The sequence below is a fragment of the Myripristis murdjan genome, chromosome 1 (assembly GCF_902150065.1).
Source record: "Myripristis murdjan chromosome 1, fMyrMur1.1, whole genome shotgun sequence".
In the NCBI taxonomy this organism is placed as follows: Eukaryota; Metazoa; Chordata; class Actinopteri; order Holocentriformes; family Holocentridae; genus Myripristis; species Myripristis murdjan.
The window spans coordinates 5,493,459-5,515,303 of NC_043980.1; the positions used below are offsets into that span (position 1 = coordinate 5,493,459).

The 21,845-nt window shown below is 40.6% G+C and overlaps 1 protein-coding gene across 1 annotated transcript; it reads left to right on the top strand.

Moving 5' to 3' along the window:
* Positions 1–2,735: 2,735 nt before the first annotated feature.
* ccsapa (centriole, cilia and spindle-associated protein a) lies at positions 2,736–12,526 on the top strand. Its single transcript, XM_030064686.1, has 4 exons — positions 2,736–2,846; positions 4,478–4,879; positions 6,340–6,695; positions 7,699–12,526. The coding sequence occupies exons 2-4, from the start codon at positions 4,513–4,515 to the stop codon at positions 7,876–7,878; spliced, it is 903 nt and encodes a 300-aa protein (XP_029920546.1). The 5' UTR covers positions 2,736–2,846; positions 4,478–4,512; the 3' UTR covers positions 7,879–12,526.
* Positions 12,527–21,845: the final 9,319 nt, after the last annotated feature.

The window sequence follows — 21,845 nt, forward strand, 5'->3', positions numbered from 1 at the left end:
ACCAAACTGCCTGCACGGTTAACATTAAAGAGGCTGTATGAGACTTTTACCAGACTCACTTCAGTCAGGAAAAACTGCACAAACAGAAACAATTAAATGAGTTTACATCTCCCAACTCTCTCAGTGAGGCGTTGCAGCCTTTTTAGTTCTTGATGAGCAACCACTTCAGTTTTGCTGAAGATACAGCTGCGGTTTCAATGCTACAATGTTAAAATTAGCAATTTAAATAACAGCAATAATAATAAATATGCTTTTCATCCAGCTGAAGTAATTACAAACACAAACTTTAACGTTAATCAGTAAACAGGATGACACATGGATCAACATGTAGGGATTTGTTGTCCTGAGACGCATCAAATATTGAAAAGTACATTACTCTTATATTCAACCTGAGCAAGTCAATAAAATGCATGGTTATTTGTTGAACATATAGCTACATGTACATTTCTCTGGAATCTGGTTTCACCACATGCTGTTTCCATGAGGCACTATAGTCCATTCATGGCAGGTCCTTGACAGGCTACAAATCTGTAATCAATATACCAATCAATTGATCAGAGCGTCTCTGTAGAGTATGACAACACATCCTGTCCAGATGTCTATATGTTATGCCTATATTACATGTGTATATTGTATTTATATTATGTTTATATTTTTATACAACACCTTTTTATACATTTAATCTGTAATCTGTGGATACTGCTGAAAAACTGTGAATTTCCTGCGGGATGAATAAAGTATCTATCTATCTATCTATCTATATATCTATCTATGTACCTACACGTACTATATTCATATCACATGATTATCTTACTATTGATTAACATTGTACCCCTACAACCTGCCCCACTGCCTCTGGTGCACTTTCTGAAAAAAATGTTGGCATTGTGTCTGTATTTGTAGGTATATCTTGCACAAGTGTTATTGTCATTGTCTTGACTTTACGCATATGATGAATCAAAAACGTGACATATGAGACTTGATCCTGGTTGTTTTTAGGCAGCTGCACTTTGGCTGCTCATGAGTTGAAAAAATTGTCTATGAATATTATTATATATCTAAGCCGACTCTTACCATTCTCCCGGCATTTCTCACTGTTTCAGGGCATCAAATCAAATCAAATCAAATCAAACCAAATTACAGTTTATTGATGTAGTATCGCTCATGCAAAACTGCAACACAAGGTGCTTAAGAGTACAATGAAAAAACAACAATACCATGAAGATACCACCATCTATAAGGAACAACAAAAATGAGAAAAAAAGACATGATAGGATAGAAACCAGTGAAGCACAGTAGAAAAGGGATAAAGGTGGATTAAACCATGTATCTTTTTTTTTTTTTTTTTTTTTTTTTTAAAGTCAGGCGGCCTGATGGATATAAAAATTTTGCCTACATGCATGATTTGAAGAGTTCTATCCTCTGTTATTGGGTACAGAAAGCCTTGCTGTGGCCTTCCCACACCCACAAGGAGTTCAGGACCTTTACTTTGAAAATCACAGGTTTAGTTGAGCAGTTTGTCCTGAGAGCAGGCAGTAAACAGTTTTGCACAAGTACTGTAAGGAGTGCTCACTGATCTGTCATATTCTCTTTATTTTAGATCAGTGGGATTAGTCCAAATCCACATTTTTATGATCTAACATTGTTTTTGAATTACATCAAGAGAACTGGAGCTCAGAAGGTCATTTGTATTTACACCTTTACTGTTTTTTTGTTTTATGTTTTGTTTTGTTTTGTTTTTGCTTTTTGTTTCCCACAGGGATGCAGAGTGAGCATGCGCAGTGTGGTCTCAGCATCTTCACGGAAAACATTTCACTCGGATTCTGCTGCGTCAAGCAAAATAATGTTACCCAGGATGGAACCGGAAACTGCATAATTTTGCCTCCAAAATAAAAGGTTACATCTTGTACTTCTTCCACATGGAGTGAGTTGAAGGCCAAGGTAAAAGTCCAGTCAGGCATTAAAAACATGAGAACACACAGATCATGTGACAAAAACAGGACGGTATCAAGTACATTAACAGTCGACTGTTTCCATATTTGTGCAGAATGCAGGAAAAGTAAATGCATGTCATTGAAATGATTTATATTATAATTATTGCCAGTGTTACAAATGTAAAGTTTTATTGTCTCTGGTATAAATTCAGTACCAGAATGTTCCTACCTGATATCACTAGAGCTGCAACTGACAACTTTATTATTATTATTATTATTATTATTATTGATTGATTGATTGATTGATTAAACTGTTGACTGTTTTCTCGACTGATCAATTAGTTGTTTGGTCCATAAAAATTCAGAAATCGGTGAAAATGCTGATCACAATTTCCAACAGCCCAAGGTGATATCTCCAGATGTCTAGTTTTTATCCAAAACTCAAACATATTAAAGTTTACTGTCATAAAAAAAAAACCTAAAAAAATCCAGAAAATAGTCACATTGGAGAAGCTGGAAATTTTCTTCCCTCAAACGACTCAAAAAGATTAACCGGTTATCTGGTAATTAATTTAAATTTCGCCACTAATCAATTATTCGACTAATCTTTGTAGCTCGAGATATCGCCTAAATTTCTGAGATAAAAATTTAAACTCTTTCACGTTCACTCAATGATTCATCCGAGTGTTGTGTTTTCTTGGGTTTACGTGACTTTATGTGCGGGGAGTTTGTTGTGAAAGTCCCGACAGGAACTACTTTGTTTGGTTTTGCTGGTGTTGGCGCGGCGGAGGCATCCATCCCTCCCTGTCAGGGGAGAAGCGATGCGCGTCGACTGACAGCAGCGACTCGGAGCGAGACTGGGATGAAATTCATCTGTTGATAATCCGCTAATTTGCTTGTAATGAAGTCTGGGTGAGTAAATTCAAACGTTACCGAGACTCGTCATCATGTCAGCGTATATGAGAATAATCCTGCACTAATCATGTTTACAAACGGGGCTTAACGGAGCGGCCAGGTGAGGGAGCGACGGCCAGCCTGCAGCTCCACATCACACCACTGCAACTATTTTAATGCTCACATTATCCTATCATTAACCCGTCATATTAACAAATTTGCATATTAAAAAACATGGCTTTATTATTCTGTCGTGTGGCTGAAAATCATGAGGCGACGTTGCAGCGGCATTACTGAAGGAATTACAAGCCATCAGAGCAGGAAAGCCCAGAATTTGCGCGTCAAAAACATAAAGAAAGCACATAAATCAATTAATTACTTTAGTCTTATATTAATAATGATAATAATAACAGTAGCCTAATAAAACGCTCCTCTGGCTGTTCTCTCGGACCAACAGCTCTGATGTAGCTCTGATGTCACATAAATGAATAATTAATATTTTTCTTTATTAGACCAATCACGGAATTTTACGGGTATTTTACTTAAAGAATAAAAAAAAATACAATTAAACTCGTTACAGCGGTGTAGATGAGTCGGGTGTGTATGTGGAGTAGTTTAAGTATTAGCGGTCAGCTGAAGGCTGTAAGCCCCGATCCTCTCTCTCTGTGTGTGTATGTGTGTGTGTGTGTGTGTGTGTGTGTGTGTGTGTGTGTGTGTGTGTGTGTGTGTGTAAACCGGTGAGCCATCTCCTCTGCAGACAGGTAGCGCTCACCTGACATGACGTCACTGAAAGCTGCAGGTGGTCCTGTGAGTCTGCTGCAGAAACACCATGTAAATTTACTGGATGAAATATGAAAAAATCAGTAATGGATTTCTGCTGTTGTTGTTATTCAGATTATGTGTTCAGTGCTTTTACACACAGATTGGTAAAGATTATAAGATTGAGCATGTTGGTAGTGCCGGTGATTTGTAACCTGGACACAAACAATGGCACTGATTGGCCCATAGAAGGAGCCATAATAAACCTTACATTTTTGATAGCAGAGTCCCATTCAGTTGGCCTCAGTCCAAACCTCGTTTAATTCACCATCAAAAAAAAAAAAATCTACTCAGAATTGTATAATTTTGATTACAGGAAAAAAAAAAAAGCATTAATTTTCATCCAGTCTGGCTGTGTTACATCACCACCAGTTTGGTGTGAACATGCAGGTGTTATAATGACTCAAAGGTGTGTCAAAAAAATAAACAGATTATGAAATAGATCAGGATCAAGTATTAGCATTTCCACTTGAAGATCAGTATTCACTGCAGCTCCTGGCCACAGGGGGCAGCACTGAGCAACATAAGATTACAAACTATACCTTTAAAGGTGCAATAATCAAAATTGTTGAGGGATGATTGAAGTGAAGACCAGTTGCAAGTCACTCTCATGCCTGTTCCATATTCTTGTCAGTTTCAGTCACTGTAGCTTTGATGGCAGGTATGTGGGTCTTTGTGCAGGTGTGTAAGTGGATGTGCTAAACATTTTGCCTCAAGGACCCATAATGCCTATAGCACAGACTCAAGAACATAAAAATAATTTATGAACCATAAGGCAGAGTGTGGAAGCATTTTCATTGTTGCTTTTTCTCTCTCTTCTTCTTTCCCAGCTGATTAGGACTGGAGACGAGCCATAACGAGAGCCATGGTGACCAAGAAAATCCGGACGGAGTACATGAAGAAATTCAGGGACCCCAAATGGGAGACGTTTTCCAAGTGCTACGAGGACTCGCTGAAATATCGGCTGACCCGGCGGGTGATGGAGCATTCCCACAAGCCCTGGTTCTGGGAGGGCTGGGACAACGGCTCCGAGTCCAGCGGATGGTCCACGCCGAGGATAAGCAGGAACAAAATCGCGCCTCTGTCTGTCCGGCCGTCGACGTCTTTGGACGGCGTGCGGCATAAGCTATGGGAGTTCAAGTCCAACCCCGAGCTGAAACCTTCGTCTGAGGACGTAGAAACGGAGGTGGAAGCCGGGGAAGCGCAGGTCGTCGATGCTGCTCCGCCCACAGGTGAGCAAACTAACCCTTACCCAAATGGAAACATGATAAACCGGCACCCCCTTATTTGATCTGCCTGCATCAACAAGAACCTGAACTAAGAAGGGAGCTGCACATAATTAGCAGTTTCTTGGCTGACTAATCCAGCTTTTTATTTTTATTTGTGATGATTTCAATCATGTAGCCACTAAAATGTCAAAATAATGGTCGTGGGAAGCAATCAGAGCCCAAAGTGACGTTTTCACATTGCTTCGTTTGTCTGACCAGCAGCTAGAAAAACCCAGGGTATTAATTTTATAACGATATAAACCGAGAAAAGGAAGGCAATCTTGGCATCTTAGTGAAGCTGGAATCAGGCAGTGATTGGCATTTTTACTTGATAAATGAGTACAATAATCGATAATCAGAATTATAGCAGACTAATTTGCTGTTGATCGACTACATGAATAATTGATGAATGGTCTCAGCACTAATGAATATTAATGAAATGTCTGCTTTGATCACACTGAAAGAACCTGAGCGAAAAAGGCTTTTGTAGTCATGTGTATGTAACTGTCTGCTCTGTAGTTTGGACAGCAACACCTAAGACTTACAGTTGTGCTTACTGTGTATCCTGCTGACTTCTAGACAAACAACCGAAAAGATGCTCTTGTTTTTGCTGAGCACCATCTCGAGGGCCCTATTGAGGTCCCCGGACTCCACTTTTGGTGCCGCCGGTCATCACGGCTGATGGTTTTTATAGCATTGCACAATAAGTTCCAGTTTTATTGGTGCTCCTTTGTTAGTATCGCTATAATGCTGCCAACATTAGAAGCTCTGCTCTCCCAGGAGACAGCCAAGCTAAAAATGTTTCTGAAGACACTGTTGAAGCTGATGGGTCCTGATCAGATGGGACACTTTTTTCTCCTGTTCAAATGAAAATGCCTTAATTGTAACAGAGAAAACAATGGCTATAAGTATGCAAGCATTCTCTTTGCTCTTCCATACAAAACTCCATAATCACTATGCAATTAAATGCATGGTGATCAGAAGAAACAGAGGAGATAATGTTGTTGAAAATTGACCAGATAAGCTTAGCGACTGCTCTGATAGCTCCTGAAGACGAAGATGAGTCCATTAGAAAGCAGATGATGTGGGTGTGTGACGTTCTCCTCAGGGAAAATAGAGCACCGAGAGGTTAATCATGTCATTCACCAGCTCTGTATAGAAGATAGGCCTAGTTCCCATTTCAGGGTATACCTGAAATGTGAGACAGACTTTGTAGAAGTGTGTGTACTGCACCCAAAGCACGGGCAATCAAAGAGGTGCAGGTGCATCAGATAAAAAAGTAAAAAAAAAGATCACAATCTGAGGTACCTTGGATAAAAACGTCCACCAAATTGCATATGTTCGGTCACGTTGCACCAGCTAAACTTAACTGCAGTGTTTTCTCCCTTTTTCCCAACATGTCTCACTGCCTCTGTATCGTCCAGAAGGAGCAGTTTTAGAAAACGGTGTGACCGAAGCCGATCAGGGCTCAGCGAAGGAGGCCCCAAACAACAGCGGACCGTCGGATGATGCAGCAACAGACGATGGACCGGCGGACAGGGCTTCATCTGACGAGGAACCGGCAAAACCTGAACCAAAGCGTCGTCACCGCCACCGCACCCCTCGCTCCGAGCCAGGACACCGAGACAGTTCCCATGACGATCAGCCGGCCCCGGTCCGCAAGCCTTCGAGAGCCAAGAGCCAGCCGCCGGTCAGCACCAAGGAGAAGGAGAACCGGCAACCGTCCGGCCGACACGACTGGACCGAGAGACAGACGGAGGTCAGGAGGAACACACAGGAGGTGAGTGCGGGGTTTGTACGTTGTGCTCGGGACAATTTACACTTTGAACTCAGATTTTCCCTCAGACTCCCACCTAAGTAGCTGCAAACATAGAAAAAAACATTTTTTCCGTTTTGTACAACAGTGTCCCATCCATATTCTGTATCTACTGGTTGCAATGCTTCACTGAAGCTCCAACACACTTATATTGAGTGAAATATTCAAACCCAAGATGCTGTTGTTTTATGGCTGCAGCATCACATCGAATAGATTGTATTCTTGTGTGTTTTTATGTGTCTCCCATGAGGCATGTGGCACAGAATCCACTAAAGATCCTGGAAATTCACATTGAGGGTCTGTCACTTGGTCATCAAGAGAGGAAGGGAAGCCAGAAGATTCACTTTGAGAAGGATGTACAATGACCAAACAGAAATATTAGTGTGTTGCACAGAGGTGGTTCAAACAGCTCGGAAAACAACATCTGTGTGTTTTAGTTGATGGTATCCAGTCACAGTTCTGGGCCCTGATTGGCTGGCGTCACCAGGTCCTCTGCATGAAATGAGAGGAAGCTTCCCTGCGATGCATGTCACTTCAAATGCTGCATTCTGCAAACCGACTGGAACTGTGTCCGTAATGGTGAAGTGAAGGGAGCCAATCAGGATCAAATCCAGTCGTGATCCTTTAACTAACAGTGATCTGAAACTGCCAGTTAAAATAGACTGGTGACTGAAAGCAGTTGATTAAAGGAATTGGAATCAAACCCTTCCAGCTTTTCCTAGAGCTCACTGTCAGTCAGCCTCATTAGGATCAAGGTAAATGTAAAATGCAAAAGCAGATTACCGGAGTCCTTTAGCTGATTAGCTTATTAGCTTCACTTCGCTTGTGGGCCACCAGAGAAGTGAAACCATGTCATTCAACACTGCCCCCCCTCCCCCTTCCTGGTGAGCATCAATAATAAAACGCCGGTGTGCCTTTCGGAAGACTAGGTTCCTCTCTCGCTGACCTGTTTTGGTTTCCCACTCAGAGCCACGGAGCGGACGCCGGCGCCCAGACCCGGCGGGAGGCGGACAAGCGGAGCTCCAACCTGGACCGGCGGAGAGCGCGCTCGGCCGACCTGGAGAAGCTGAAGCACTCGGAGCTGACGGTGGTGGACGACCGCTGGATGACGGAGTACATGCGCTGCTTCTCCGCCCGGCTGAGGTAGAGGCAGATCGCCCAGCCCTGTCGGCCATCTTGAAACACAACACCGCCCCTCCCCCTCTCCTCCCCGCCTCCCAGCACCGTGTTTCCTTATTGGAGGGCAGATGACAGGACGCAGTAGTGGGACAGGTGTCGTTCTCGTCAGTTTGTTAGTAGAAGTAACAAGACAACCTGAACGGCGTCGTCTCGTTACCTCAGCGTTACACAAACAGTCGATATCCCTAACCCTAACCCTAACCCTGTTGAAACCCCTCGTCCTATCCCGTCACCGCTGTCTCCTTATTGGACAGCGGGTAACCAAACAGAAATGGCGGGTTATGGCTCGCTCACATGAAATAACGAGACGACCTGAACCACGTTGTCTTGTTTCTTCTCCGTCTGTGAGAGTGTATCACTGCTGCTGAGAAACAAAACCTGAGTTTTTCTCACTTGGATCAAAACACTAAAGCTCTGTTCACATTCCTGACATTCCTGAGGACGTCCAGTAATTTGTAACACAAGCAGAGACTGACGGTGATTTAAAATTTTTTTTTAGTGAACTTCAAAACTAAACTTTGAGTAACTGAAATTGTAATTTGTGGTGTGCAATGTCCTCATCTTCTCCCTTGTCCTCTAAAAACGGCGTTTCGCTCTTTCTCCTGGCACGAAAAATGGATAAAGTCGTGAAATTTAAAGAGGAAGAGTTTTTTTATGATAACTGTCTGGGTGTTTTTGCTTTATTCGTTTCACAAGGAGAGGAAAAAGAGAAAGGACAACAGTGAATTCCGAAGGGCTACAACCACAACGATGATTTTCATTTAATTGAGTTTGATGCACGCCAGGCTGTGGACCCCTGTTTGATAAGCTGCAGTCTCAGGGATCCCCTTCTGATGAGATTTAGTTATTACTTCATAACTGTCTGTGCTGTGTCATTCTTATACATTCTCTCATTGGGCTAACATTTACTCAATGAAATAATAGTGAAAATAAAATATTACCCTTTTTTTCTGGGAACCCCCTGGAATCCCCTCAAGGACTCCTTGAGGACTGGGGGTCCCGGGACACCAAGATCCCAATTCTCATTCAAATAATTGTTTCAGCGCTAGATTTTACTGGATTTCACGATACTCAACAAATGTAAAATAATTCCAGAAACGGTTTAACTTTTGAGTCTGGGCTTCTTAAACCCTGCTCAAATCATGCCGTGGGCAATAATGAGGCAAATATCTTCTCCATCCTTCCTTCCTGATAAAACCGCAGATGTTTTATGTTTTTTGGCAGCAGCGATACAGCTCACAGGTTTTTTTTTTTTGCTTTGTTTTGTTTTGTTTTTCCAGTCTACACTTGTTAAAAATGTCAAATGGTTTTTTGCTTTGGCTCCGTGTGAGCTGGACAGCAAATACTCACCAACAACAGAGACAAGAACTCTTTCTAAGCTTTTTCTTAAAAAGAAAGAAAGAAACAAACAAAGTTCACTCTTGCTGATCTATGAATCCTATTTGAATGTATTTTATTTCTGAGCATGAAAGTCTCCAGTCACATTGCTGTGCTTTACTTTTGCTGTTGATATTTCCTCACAGTTTTGTTTTTGAGCTCTATCACGAAGGCAGCTGCACATATTTATAACTTTATCGAGGTGTTTGAATCAGTGAGATAACTGGAAGGACCAAACGGTGGAATATTTTTGATATTTGAGTATTTTGGAGCTACAGATTCTATTTCCTGCTTGGTAGGTGGCATGGTAAAAAAAAAAGAATTATAGAAAGACAAGATTTATTAGTAAAAATGAGTATTTTCAGTGAGTAAATTTTCTAGCTTTATTGTCAATGGTGCAAATAATCTTCTCAGTCTGTATTCCAGAAAGTGAACTGTGAACGGGAAACACTGAAACCAGTGGAAGCCAATGGAAGCCAATGGAAGCCAATGGAAACCAGTGGAAACCAATGGAAGCATGTTTCCATTGACTTGACAATGAGAATGACCTGCAATGCTAGCATGCTACTTTTCCAATAACTGCAGTGCAAATATAGAATTTATTTTTCAGACTAATGTGAGTGGTGAAGAAAAATCAATCAAAATACCTTTTAAAGGGGAAGTCCGCTCAAATCAATCAACCTTTAGGGTGTTGTTTGAAAAGGAAAAAAATATATATATGTATCTTTTTTTCTGTTTTAGACGTTTTGAGTTATGGCTTTGCAAGATTATGAAAAAAATGCAACTGCGAATGCATTCCTTTACATTGCTTGAGACAGATGAAAACACTCCGCTTTGTCAGAAATCCAGCCTAGAAGTCAAGTTCCCCTTTAATATTGTCATTTTTATGCAGGGATGAAATGATAGGAAAAAGGAAGTGTTTATTAATTTCAGGTTCAAGCTACGGTGTGTCCGCAAAAGCCTCCCATCAGGTTGTTTTCACATCATATTTCCTCATTTAATATACTAACTCATTGCCTCAGTGCATTTTGAACAGTGTTGTGTATGGGTTGTAGTTTTCACTTCATCTCCTCCCTCCCCTCCGCCTCGCCGGGCTGCGGAGGAAGACTTTGGTGTCGTGGTGAAGATGTACCGACTTCGTTTTTGACTTGTATCTCGATTATTGTCAGACAGATTTTTTTTATTCTGGTTGTTTATGCGTCGTGGCGTGAACGTCGGATCCTGTGATTGAACTCGAGGGCTAAATGAGTCGTTGGATTTATCATGTAAATTCTGTGACTATATATAGTTTTTTTAAAATTGAAAGTGTATCGACTCAGTTCGGGATGTTATTCTTTCCCACAGTCTTAATGTCCTTCACTCAGAATGTGCACAGCTATATATACATATCCATAAGTTTGTTGTCCCAATTGACAAAACATCGCCTCAGCAATTTTTTATAAAAGATGCTTCACTTTCAACACGCATGTCCCGTCAGGCACAGCACAACAAAACACACAGTAGTACCACAGAAACTGAAATCCCATTCATTTTCTATGGTTAATAACAACAACAACATTTTGGCTATTCACCTCCAAGAGAATGATGTCAACTTTTATTAAAATAATAATTATTTCCATGGCTGATTTCAACCACTGGAGTTCAGGATGTTATTTTACTCATATTTTCCTTCCTCACAAAAAATCAAAGTCTGGGAGAAAAACTGAAAATGTACATAAAAAAGTGGCATATAAACTGAAATATGCAGCACCAAACAGTTGCAGAAAATATCGCCTATCTTTGGCAGCTGTATGGTCCAAAAATATGAATCGGTGCTTTAGAGAGCTAACACTAACATAAAGGAGACACAATGTTTTGGCATGAAAATAAAAAAAGGTATCAGTATTGCACAAAATGCAGGCCATCTCCTACTACAATCGAAAAATATTATATACTAATAATATCATCAAAGAATTTATATTAGTTGAAGCCTAGTAATTATGGTTTATAATATCTAAAGTCCTGTATTGGGAACATAACTGCCTTTTAGAGGACGGTCTTTTTTGAATATTAAATAATTTCTCAAAGTGGATATGAAGAGTTTCCTTCCAAAGTGAGACCTTCATCACACAGAAAAATAGTGACTGTTGAATTTTTTTGTTAGTTTTATTTTATTTATTTAATTTTTTTTTAACGTGAGGCCAGTGTGTCAGCCTGCGCCGTGCAGCCCCACAGCCCCTGATTGGTTTCCAGCGGGCACAGCCTGGGCGGCTCTCTGGGGGTCCTGAGCGGCGTCGGCGAGGCCAGGAAGATCATCTGTAAGGAGATTAGAGCGCCACGGCTTTGCTGTAAAGAACCCAAAGGTTCTGCTGGGAACGTAGGAGCTGGGAAACGCAGGCTGGTGTGTTTTGTGTTTTGGCTGCAGCTCCTGTGGGGATTTTGGGAGCTGATCAGATTTTTTGTTTTTTTTTAATCCCTCCTCTCCTGCTCGATGAACTGTGAGCAGGAGGTCAAAGGTCACCGGGAGTGTCCCAGTGCCCCTGTTAGATTACCAGCGTGAGCAGCTAACTTGAATTACCGAAGGGGATAATGTGGAAAACAAAAATGGAACAGAGAGAAGAGGATGAGGCTCTTTTCTGGGACAGAGGATGAAGTTAAACTTAACACGGTTCACTGCTGAATGTTTACTTCCTGCAAGGTGCTATCACTTCACTTCACTTCACTTCACTTCTTTGATTTGTTTTGATTTATTTTCTGTCTGACATTGAATTAGTATGTGGTAAGTTTAACGTATTAGTTTCGATGAAGGTGGGGATTTTTTCCTTTACTGTTCAGTCGAGGTGGTTATGGCCGCTCATGTTAACCCTGACCTCTTCTTCTTCTGGACATTTACTTCAGTGAAAATATGATTGTAGTTATAAGTTTAAATTAATATCCTGTGTGGTTTGCAAACAGTCTGCTGCGACAGAAACCTCCATGTTTCCACAAAACAACAAACGGCACAAAATGAAGACAAAGTTTAGTGTTTTTCAAAGGAAACAAGGGAAGCATCAATAAAATAAAAACACTTTTACAGAGGGAATCCTTTATATTTTTGGAATATTAATAATGATGATGAAGAGCAGATAATTGTTTTTTTTTTTGCTTTTTTGTTTGATTCCTCCAACATGGATGTACAGAACATTTGAAAATGTACTCACTTCATTTAACATCATGTTGTAATGTACAGCACTGTGTCATCACCCAAAAAGCTTTTTTTTTTTTTTTTTTTTTAAATGTAATTAATTAAATTTTATTTATTGTTTATTTATTATTTTGTTTTTTGTTGTTTTATTTTATTTTATTTTATTTATTATTTGGTTTAATTTAATTTAATTTAATTTCATTTATTATTTGGTTTAGTTTAATTTAATTTAATTTAATTTAATTTAATTTATTATTTGGTTTTATTTTTATTGTTTTATTGTATTTTATTTCTTGCCTGTTTGCGGGCTGTGGAAAATCCCTTTACAGAGAAACACATTCGTGCTCATTCCAGGAAACAGCTCAGGCAGAGAGAGAAGTCAACCTGTTGACTGGAACAAACTTCAATGTTTTTTGAAAATGCATGGTTTGTTTTTCTTTGCTGAGGATGTGTTGCTATATGTTTTGGGTTTGGAGGCCAGAAAGTTTATAAAATGATACGAAAGTATCTGAAGATTAATTTTTCATGTTTTACTGTGACAGTATCTGGCAGGATCTCCACTGGAGTTTGAATTATAGAAAATCAGAAACTGCAAAACGATAAAACCCGTCAGCCAGCAGCTTTGAGAGCGCCGTGTGGCGGCGGTCTGATATCTGCAGCGACACGAGGCGTTCCAGCTGTTTGGAGGTTTGGAGCCTCTGAGTTTGTTTCCTCGTGTGTGTCGGCATCAGAAACCATGCGCTCTGAACTCTGTATCAGACATGATGCAATATTTAACCATGACTGTTTTATTTCCACTGACGTTTACATTTTTGGTCACTGTATTTGTATTGGAAAACATGCACAATGATGATATACAGTACATATATATTTTCATCCACTATAAAGGGTTGCTGTGAATAAACCATATTTGAATAGTTAATCGTGTGCGTTTAATCTGGCCTCATGGTGTTTTATTATATGTCTTCTATCTGCCTGTTGAGGATATAAGTCACATAATAATCAGTGGAGTGGATTTTTTTTTTTTTTTTTAAATTGGCTGAAGTGGCTCTGACAGTGTTTTCTCTCTGGCCCTGGAATTCCTGGAATATCATGGAATATTTAGATGTATAGTCCACAAAGGGAAAGTCAAGGAATGTGGATAAATTTTCCGAGGAAGTCAGAGGGAAATATCAGATTTTACCAAAAGCAGAATACTCTAATTGCTTTAAATGGTTTTCAGTCATACTGTGAGTTTAAAACATGAAGAAAGCAGGAAGGAGAAACATGTTAAATGTCATATTTACTGAAAACGCTACAACTATATGGAAAGTTATGGAAAAGAGTTTTAGCCCTGACAGACCTGTTGTGCCAGCTATGATTAAAAATAAATAAATAAATAAATACACACATTTATCACATTTATCTGTCAGGTTTTAAGGTTGGTTAGTGTGAATGCTGAGCTTTGTGTCTCTCAATGCCTTTTGGGCTTGGTGGGAACAAAATTCAGTTTATTTTTTTTTCTCTAGTTTTCCTTCAAATTGGAGTGGCATCAGTTGGATTTGACTGGCTTTTGGATTCTGCTTCTCAGCTTTTCCTGTGTGCAGCACGTCTTATGTTTGTCCTTTTTTGTCTACACGTGTGTTTTTATACTTTAATTGTCGGGTGCTTTGTACTCTGCATGAGAACATTGCCATAGAAATTGGTTCTTATTACTAGAAGTAGAAACATGGTGGAATGGTAAAGCACAGCTCCCATTTTCATGCTTTTACTCTCAAAACAAGTAACACTGAGCTGCACCACAATCCTCTCTCCTTTTATTTAATAGTTTACTGAAGCGGCTCGGTGCACGTTAATGTGGCACATGAGTAAATGTGCCAGATTTCGCTACAAAGGCTCTTTTTCATCCGTCGTCCTTGGCCAGATGGTGTTAATATCGACCCAGATTTAAAAATAAAAGCACAGTATGAAGGTAGATGAGATGGTGTTTACTGGGGCATCTGGGACAGACAGGAAAAGTCTTGAAACACTGACAAAACTTCAGCTGGTGTGTATCGTCATGCTCTCACCTGCTCTTCTGGCACTGAGGCTCGATTTTTTACCAAAAAGCCAAAGCTGGCAGGTCTTCCTCTGCTGAGGAGTTAGATAACTGCCTGCAGGCCTGAGCTGCCAAGGCAGAGTCCCGTACGGCACAAAGAGCCAGGGGAAGGTGAGAAAAAAAGAATAACTTGAAGTTTTTATTAGTAGTATTCTTTATTTATACAGCACTTTTCAAAACAGTGTAAAAAAAAAAAGTGTTCCACAGTCAAGAGTGACAAAAAAGAGACAAAACGCAAAGCAAGAAGCGGTAAAACAGCACTAAAGGAAAGGTGACTGTGATTAGAATAATAAATAGTTTCAGCCAATAAAAATCAAAAACTGTAAATAATCCAGCTGCTGAAAGCGTCCTCTTGTTAAAAACTGACCTAGTTTACCTGCTGCCCTTTAAAAAAGTTTCATTTGTTTTACTATTTTTGCTCTTAGTCTCTTTTTAAGTTTTTCATTCATATGGGCAGGAATGGGATTTTGCCCAGTTTTTTTTTTTTTTTTTTTTTTTTTTCATTTTTTCCATTTTTTATTGGATGTTACACTTCCATTTATTCATACTGCTCTTTCTGCTTTGCTTTGATCTTATTCCTAAAACTCTTAAACGTCTAAAATGTATTTATTGAGTAGAAAAGACAATGAGCAGAAACATCATGTCAGCTAAGTTGTTCCCTCCACGCTCGTTTTCTGTCGTTTGAACGGGACAAAGTGGTTTCTGTGGTTTCAGGACTTTTGTTTTGTGTTCTCCTTGTGGATTCTTGTGTTTTCCTTCATGTTTTGGACTTGTAGTTTCTGTTTGCTCCTTGTAGTTTCTGCTGCGTTCCAGATAAAACTGGTAAGTCAAGATATTTGGACCTACACTGGAACGCCACCCAACGTCAGAGTTCCTGCTTGTAGATTACATGGAGAACAACAGCAGGACCAAGGAGGCACACATCAATCTACAGGCAACGTAAAGCATATTTAATTAAAATAATATACACTACTCACAAAAAGTTAGGGATATTCGGCTTTCGGGTGAAATTTCAGGATGAACCTAAAATGCATTCTAACCTTTACAGGTGAACTTAATGTGACCTTCTGTAAACTTTTGAATGCACATGTCCAACTGTTCAATGTTTCAGTACTTTTTGCACAAGTTGCTGTTCTCTAACAAGGAGTTTAACGGCAAAATTCACATCAGGTGTTTGATGCTCCAGCTCATCGAGGTCGTATCATTAGGGAACGGCTGCTGGAGACTGGGGTACCTCAGATGGAGTGGCCTGCACTTTCTCAGACCTGAATCCCATAGAAAACCTATGGGATCAGCTGAGTGGCCGTGTAGAGGCTCGGAGCTCTGTACCCCAGAACCTCAATGTCCTGAGGGCCGCCCTTCAAGAAGAGTGGGATGCCATGCCTCAGCAGACAATAAGTCGACTTGTGAACAGCATGAGACGTCGTTGTCAAGCTGTAATTGATGCTCAAGGGCACATGACAAGTTATTGACACTGACATTTTTTGTTGTGGTATATCCACCACTGTTGTTGGCTTTTGTTTCAAGAAATTGTTTGAGATGAGGAAATCACCAGTGTATGCTTCTACTTAAATGCCCTACTTTCATGATATAATATCACTGTAGCGTGAACATTTTACATTTTCCATAAATTACACCCAAAAGCCAAATATCCCTAACTTTTTGTGAGTAGTGTATAGTAGCATACAGTAAAAACCTGTGTCTGCATGGAATTTGCTGTCAAAATGTCACCAGTGTTATTTGTTAGCTAGTGAGGGGACAGGTGAAGCTGAAACTGGGTGTGAAGTGAGTTATGACTTCAACCATCAAACATCAAACATCAAACATCAGGATCTGAGGTGGTGAAAGTTCCCCAGTTGGGCCACAACATGCTTATAATATGGACCAAAAACTTCGACTGAAATTCAAAAATGAGCGCTGGAGTCTCCATAGATGATGCTCAGGAGTCCGGCAGAGTCCAGCGGAGGCCGGTTTTCTTTCTGTCAGAGATCTTCAGCAGGATCCATCATCGGTCGACCTCGGGGCTGACTGGCTCTAGCTGGCCTGTGAACCTCTTTATCTACTGTCTGGAGGCCCTCGCAGCCTTTTACAATGAAACTGGGGGAACCACACAACTTTCTTTTCCTTGTTCAGACCTTTTTTGGACCTAAGAACAGTCGTGTCAGCAGGAACTTTCCCTGGAAACCACTGTGTCTCCCCAGACAAGTTCAGGACAAGTCCCAACCTGCCCTCACACAATTATATTCAACCTGGTTCCTGCAGTTTTTACTCACACAAACTTTATTTCTGGCTAAATCATGTAACAATCTTGATTATTTAGATTATACATTGTTGCTGTTTACTGTTTTTGATCTGAAAAAAGCTTCCATAGATCAAGGCTGCATCTGGAGCGTCTTGAGATCGCAGATCGGACATCTCCACGTGGTATCAGTCTTCTGAGCTCATTTTGTCCCCGTCCTTGTTCCGTAGTCGTAGTTTGTCTCCACACCTGTCCTGCCCTCGTGTCGCCTGTCCTCTTCAGGTTTCCGCCCGGCCTGTTACCTGACTCCTCCACCTGTGACTCTGAGCCTCGGTCCAGTCTCCGACTTCCTCCTGCATTAAAGATTTTGCTTCTCACCTCAGCTCGCTCTGGTCTCCTGCGTTTGAGACTCGGAAACAGGATATTGAGCCGGGACAAAAACCCAGAGAGCATCATCAGGATTGTTCAGATATTTTTCATTCTACACTGCTGTTTACTGTTAAATTGGTGGAGAGTGTGGTATGAAATTTTAGCCAACGAGCTGACAAAGTGATTTTTTCATGCCGTAAAGTCAACCACCCACCACATCCCATGCCGTCCTGTGATAAAGTCTGTCAGGCTGGGATCCAGGAGCTCCTCCTGACCTCTGCTGTGACTCCGTCTCCTGGCAGGATAATTTTGGTGTTGTGTCTGTGTGCCTGTTAAGGGGAAGTGATCCTGAGCGAGGCCCTGTGATAAAAAGGCTCTGCATCGCGTCGAGACGTCGCTCTGCTGCGATGACAGGAGGCAGAAGGCATCCCGGCCCGACATGCCTCACCTCCTGCCTCAGACAACAGGCCTTCCCAGCATGCAGCGCTCTATAAATACCCACCTGCCAAACACCCGATCACCTCAAACACCCGAGGGAAATCACTTTTTTTAACTGGGGGCTGCAACTGTCTATACAATTGTTAACTTTCAGGGGACATTTTAAACTCCATGAGCCTCAAACTGGATTAAGGAAATGTTAAGTTAGAAACAGAATGAATGAATAAATGAATTTGAGAGCCATTTGACAAGCCCACTATGCACTTTTTGGCCTCTCTTGCACCCTCCCAGTATACATATATATATATATATATATATATATATATATATATATATATATATATAAATATATATATATATATAGATGTGTGTACGTTTTTAAACAAATAAATCTCCTTTTTTCTTTTCTTGTCATTATTTCACTGCATTTATCATATGAACAAAATCAGTGCAGTGGAGTTTGAATGAAACTACAAGAAAAAAATCATCTTATCAAGCCGTTCAGTCTCACATTCAGAGTTAAAATCTTGTTTTCCCTCGATCGAGGTCAAAATCTGCTGGTGGGATGAGATAATCCCACTTGTTTCCAACGCTGATCAACTTGTTTTCAGAATTTTCTTGAATCAAGTGTCATTTTCTTGATCCTAGTGGCTGATCTGCCTCATTCTGCCTTGTTTCAACACATTTATGTTGGAAATGGAAACTGCATTGGAAACAAGTGGGATTGTCTCGTCCCACTGGTGGATTTTTGACTCTGTCTGAGGAAAAACAAGATTTTAAGGCTGGGGATGAGACCGGCCGACTTGTTAATGTGGAGGTTTTTGCCGGCGTGGCCGTCTCGGCGGAGCGCCGGGCTGTAAGCTGACGGACAGTTCAGGAGGGCGAGAGGCTGAGAGGCGAGACAGAAATAGCCGCTGTGCATCATAACAGACTGAGACTCTCACAGCCTTAAATCCTCATCACGGCTGCAGATCTGTCAAACATTTGCCTGTGTGTGTGTGTGTGTGTGTGTGTGTGTGTGTGTGTGTGTGTGTGTGTGTCACATGTGAGAGTGAGGCTGAAAGCACTTTCCTGGCATTAAGGCTATTTGTAATGTCCTCAAATTAATTCACGAACACAGTGAGACACTGAAACCTGGAGTGAAGCTGAACTGTGATTGAAGAGTAAATCTGATTTGTCCAGTAAGAGCTTTTTTCTGCTATCCTCAGTTAATACAGGTAAATGACTTTACCTGTTTTTACTGACAGGGAGAAACTGATCCAGGAGGGAAATGCACACCAATGAGAGCCCAAAGCCAGGTTTGCACAAATCCAGAGTGAGGTGGGAATCTGATCTGAGTATAACGACTGATAAACAGCTGATCAGATCGATGTCAAGGCAGTTCGTCAGCTCCCATTAATGCTCAGACTGGGTCTCTGTAATTTCCCCCACCAACTGTGCCAAATTACATAAATCCAAATCTGGATTGTAGGAAATGTGCGTCAGGTGTGGCCCAGAGGTCGGCTCCTCTCTGCGTGCACAGTGTGGTGAATTCATTTTGGTGTGAGATCTTTGACTGGCACCACAGGAGTTAAATTCCCATTAGATCCAGAGTTTTTGTCTACTGGGGAACTTTAACCAACTCCCAAATTAATTTTTTGGAAACTGCCTTATGTGTGGCCGGGAAACACACAGCCATGACCTGGAGATCTGATCGATTTGGAAATGAACATCTGGACTTCTTTTGGAAAGATCACATGTAGTTTTAGAAAGAGGCAACACTTTTCTGAAAATTTGGCCGCCTCACCTCGAGTCTACTGATGCCTTTATAGGGATGAATGAGATGATTTCTGATTATCCAGCAGGCCTCTTTAATATCTACAGTGTATACAACACTGTGTTAGTGTAGTGTCTGTCTGGGTTTTAACCTCTGACCTTTTTTTCTTTATTTGGGTTTATATGGGGGCAAGGGGTTCTTGTTGTTCTGTGTTTTGTATGGCAATTAATGTGAAAATGTGAAAATAAAATATTATTCCAAAAACAAGAAACTGAATCGTGAGAAATTGCTTCAGTAAAAGTATCATTAGCCTACCATAATAAAAAACATGTCCATTAAAAGTCCTGAATTAAAAATGCTTAAGTATAGACAGTTTCTCAGTAAATTTCTTGCTGCATGAACCTGTTTGAAGTGTTTAACAGTTGTATCTCTGACTGCTCCACATCCTGGTGGCTGGTTTACTCTCTGACCTGCAGCTCATCTGATGTTCTGCTTGGAAAAGTTTCTTCTGCAAAGTGACGACTAATTCCAGAGAAATGTAGAGCAGGAAAAAGTAGAAAGTCTCACTAAAAGATGATAGTCGAGTAAAGAGACAGAACCTCAGAGTTACTGTACTCCAGGGCCACTCAACTTAAGATGGCTCAGGGGCCACTCAGCAAAATTCAGCTGTGTCGAAGGGCCGCAAGTTAAAAGTGTCTGTCCTGTTTTGGACGTTAAACAATAATTTTGTCACAGGCTGCATGACGAGTCTAAAAATTAATGAAACCTACAGAAAACAGCTCCATTTCCATCCAAGGCCAAACCTCACCAAGTAAAAGATTGTCCTGCAGTGATTAATGATGAAATGATCAAGTTACAACAAAACGAGGCTTCATTCCCAAAATGTGGACAGAGTGGGCAGTTTGCTCACAGGTTAAAGGGGCTTTCACACAGAGTGCGGTTTGGGCCGTTGGTGATAGAAATGAATTGTCCACAGACTGAAAATCAATAAGTAATTAGAATAATAATATTTTTATTATGTGACAGTGGCAGGCTGCATAAAAATGACGCACGGGCTGCATGCACTTAAATCATGCCTTTAGTTTTTTTTTTTTTATATACATAAAAGATGTGGTTTATGATTACAAGTAATTATTTTTTCCCTCTGACATATTTAAGCTCTGTCAAAGAAATGCATGTAAAATAATGATAATTATCTTTTTTTTTTTTTTTTAAAAAAAGAACAATTATCACCTTCCCTCATAACAAGAGAATGGAAAACAAAAAAGGCATCACATAGAGTCTGGTTATGACAAAAATCATCAAAACTGGACTGGAGTGCAGGTCTGCAGGAACTGAGTCTCCTGGCTGATTGGCTGATCAGCTGATCGATCAAATAGTCCAGTCACAGAAAATGAATCGATTATCATTCTGATCCTAATCATCACTTAATGGTTTTAGTCATTTATCAAGGAAATACGCCAGAACCTTCGCAGATCCCGGCTTCACTCAAATTACTGTGATGCTCAGACTGTCGTCCTTTTCTCTTTTCATATCTTTATAAAATGAATACTTTTTGTGTGTGTGTGTGTGTGTGTGTGCTGGTCAGACTGAGAAAGATTGGTGGTCACTGATCATATCCAAGTGAGACTTTGGCTTCATTTTTCACACTTTATACACTAAATGGCTAATCAGTCAATAAATGAATTCACATTTACGATACATTAGTTACAGCCCTGCCTGACACGCGCCGGTTTACTATCTTTGATGTTTCGGCTCCCTCTAGTGGTGAAGCATCAGCACTGCAGCAGATAACAGCTTTACTGTCTGTGCTGCTGGGAATTTCTATCACAATGCACATAAATACAGCTTCATCTCCTGACCATGCAGCAGCTCTCAGCTTCACCCTGGGGGTTTTCAAAAACACAGTCAGGGTGTTAAGTCGGGTTTTTGTTTTTGGCTTTTTGCAAACACAGACTGATCACAGACTAAAGGAGCTGAACTGTAAATCAGAGCCCTGCGGTGCACAAACACAACCAAACCCACATGAGAGGAAATTTATTTGGTGTTTTATCCTGTTAAGTCGGGCTCGTCGCTCATCAGGACGGTGAATGGGAAAGTCCTCAGGAGGCTTACCAGCCAAACGGCCTCGCGAGGTGCAGCCACACCTGCCTGGTTAAATCCGCCAAGCTCTGTGTCAGAGAGGGGGGAATTAGGCCGAGGGAGGCGAGGTCACCTCCTCCAGCCTCACCGGGACACAAAAACACTGTGAATGTTGAGGGAGTGTCTCTTAAAGTGAGGAATCAAATTCAGTGAATGAAACACCAACTGTAACAAACATTTATAAAAGCATTTTTAAAAGCAAACTCAAGACCTACCTTTTTAGTATGGCTTTTAAACAAAATGTTATTTTACTAAATTTTATTTATTTATTATTTTTAACCTTTTAGTCTGGTTCTTAACTGAATTTTATTTATTTTATTATTTACTTATTTATTTATTTATTGTAACTTTTTAGACTGGTTTTCAATTGATTT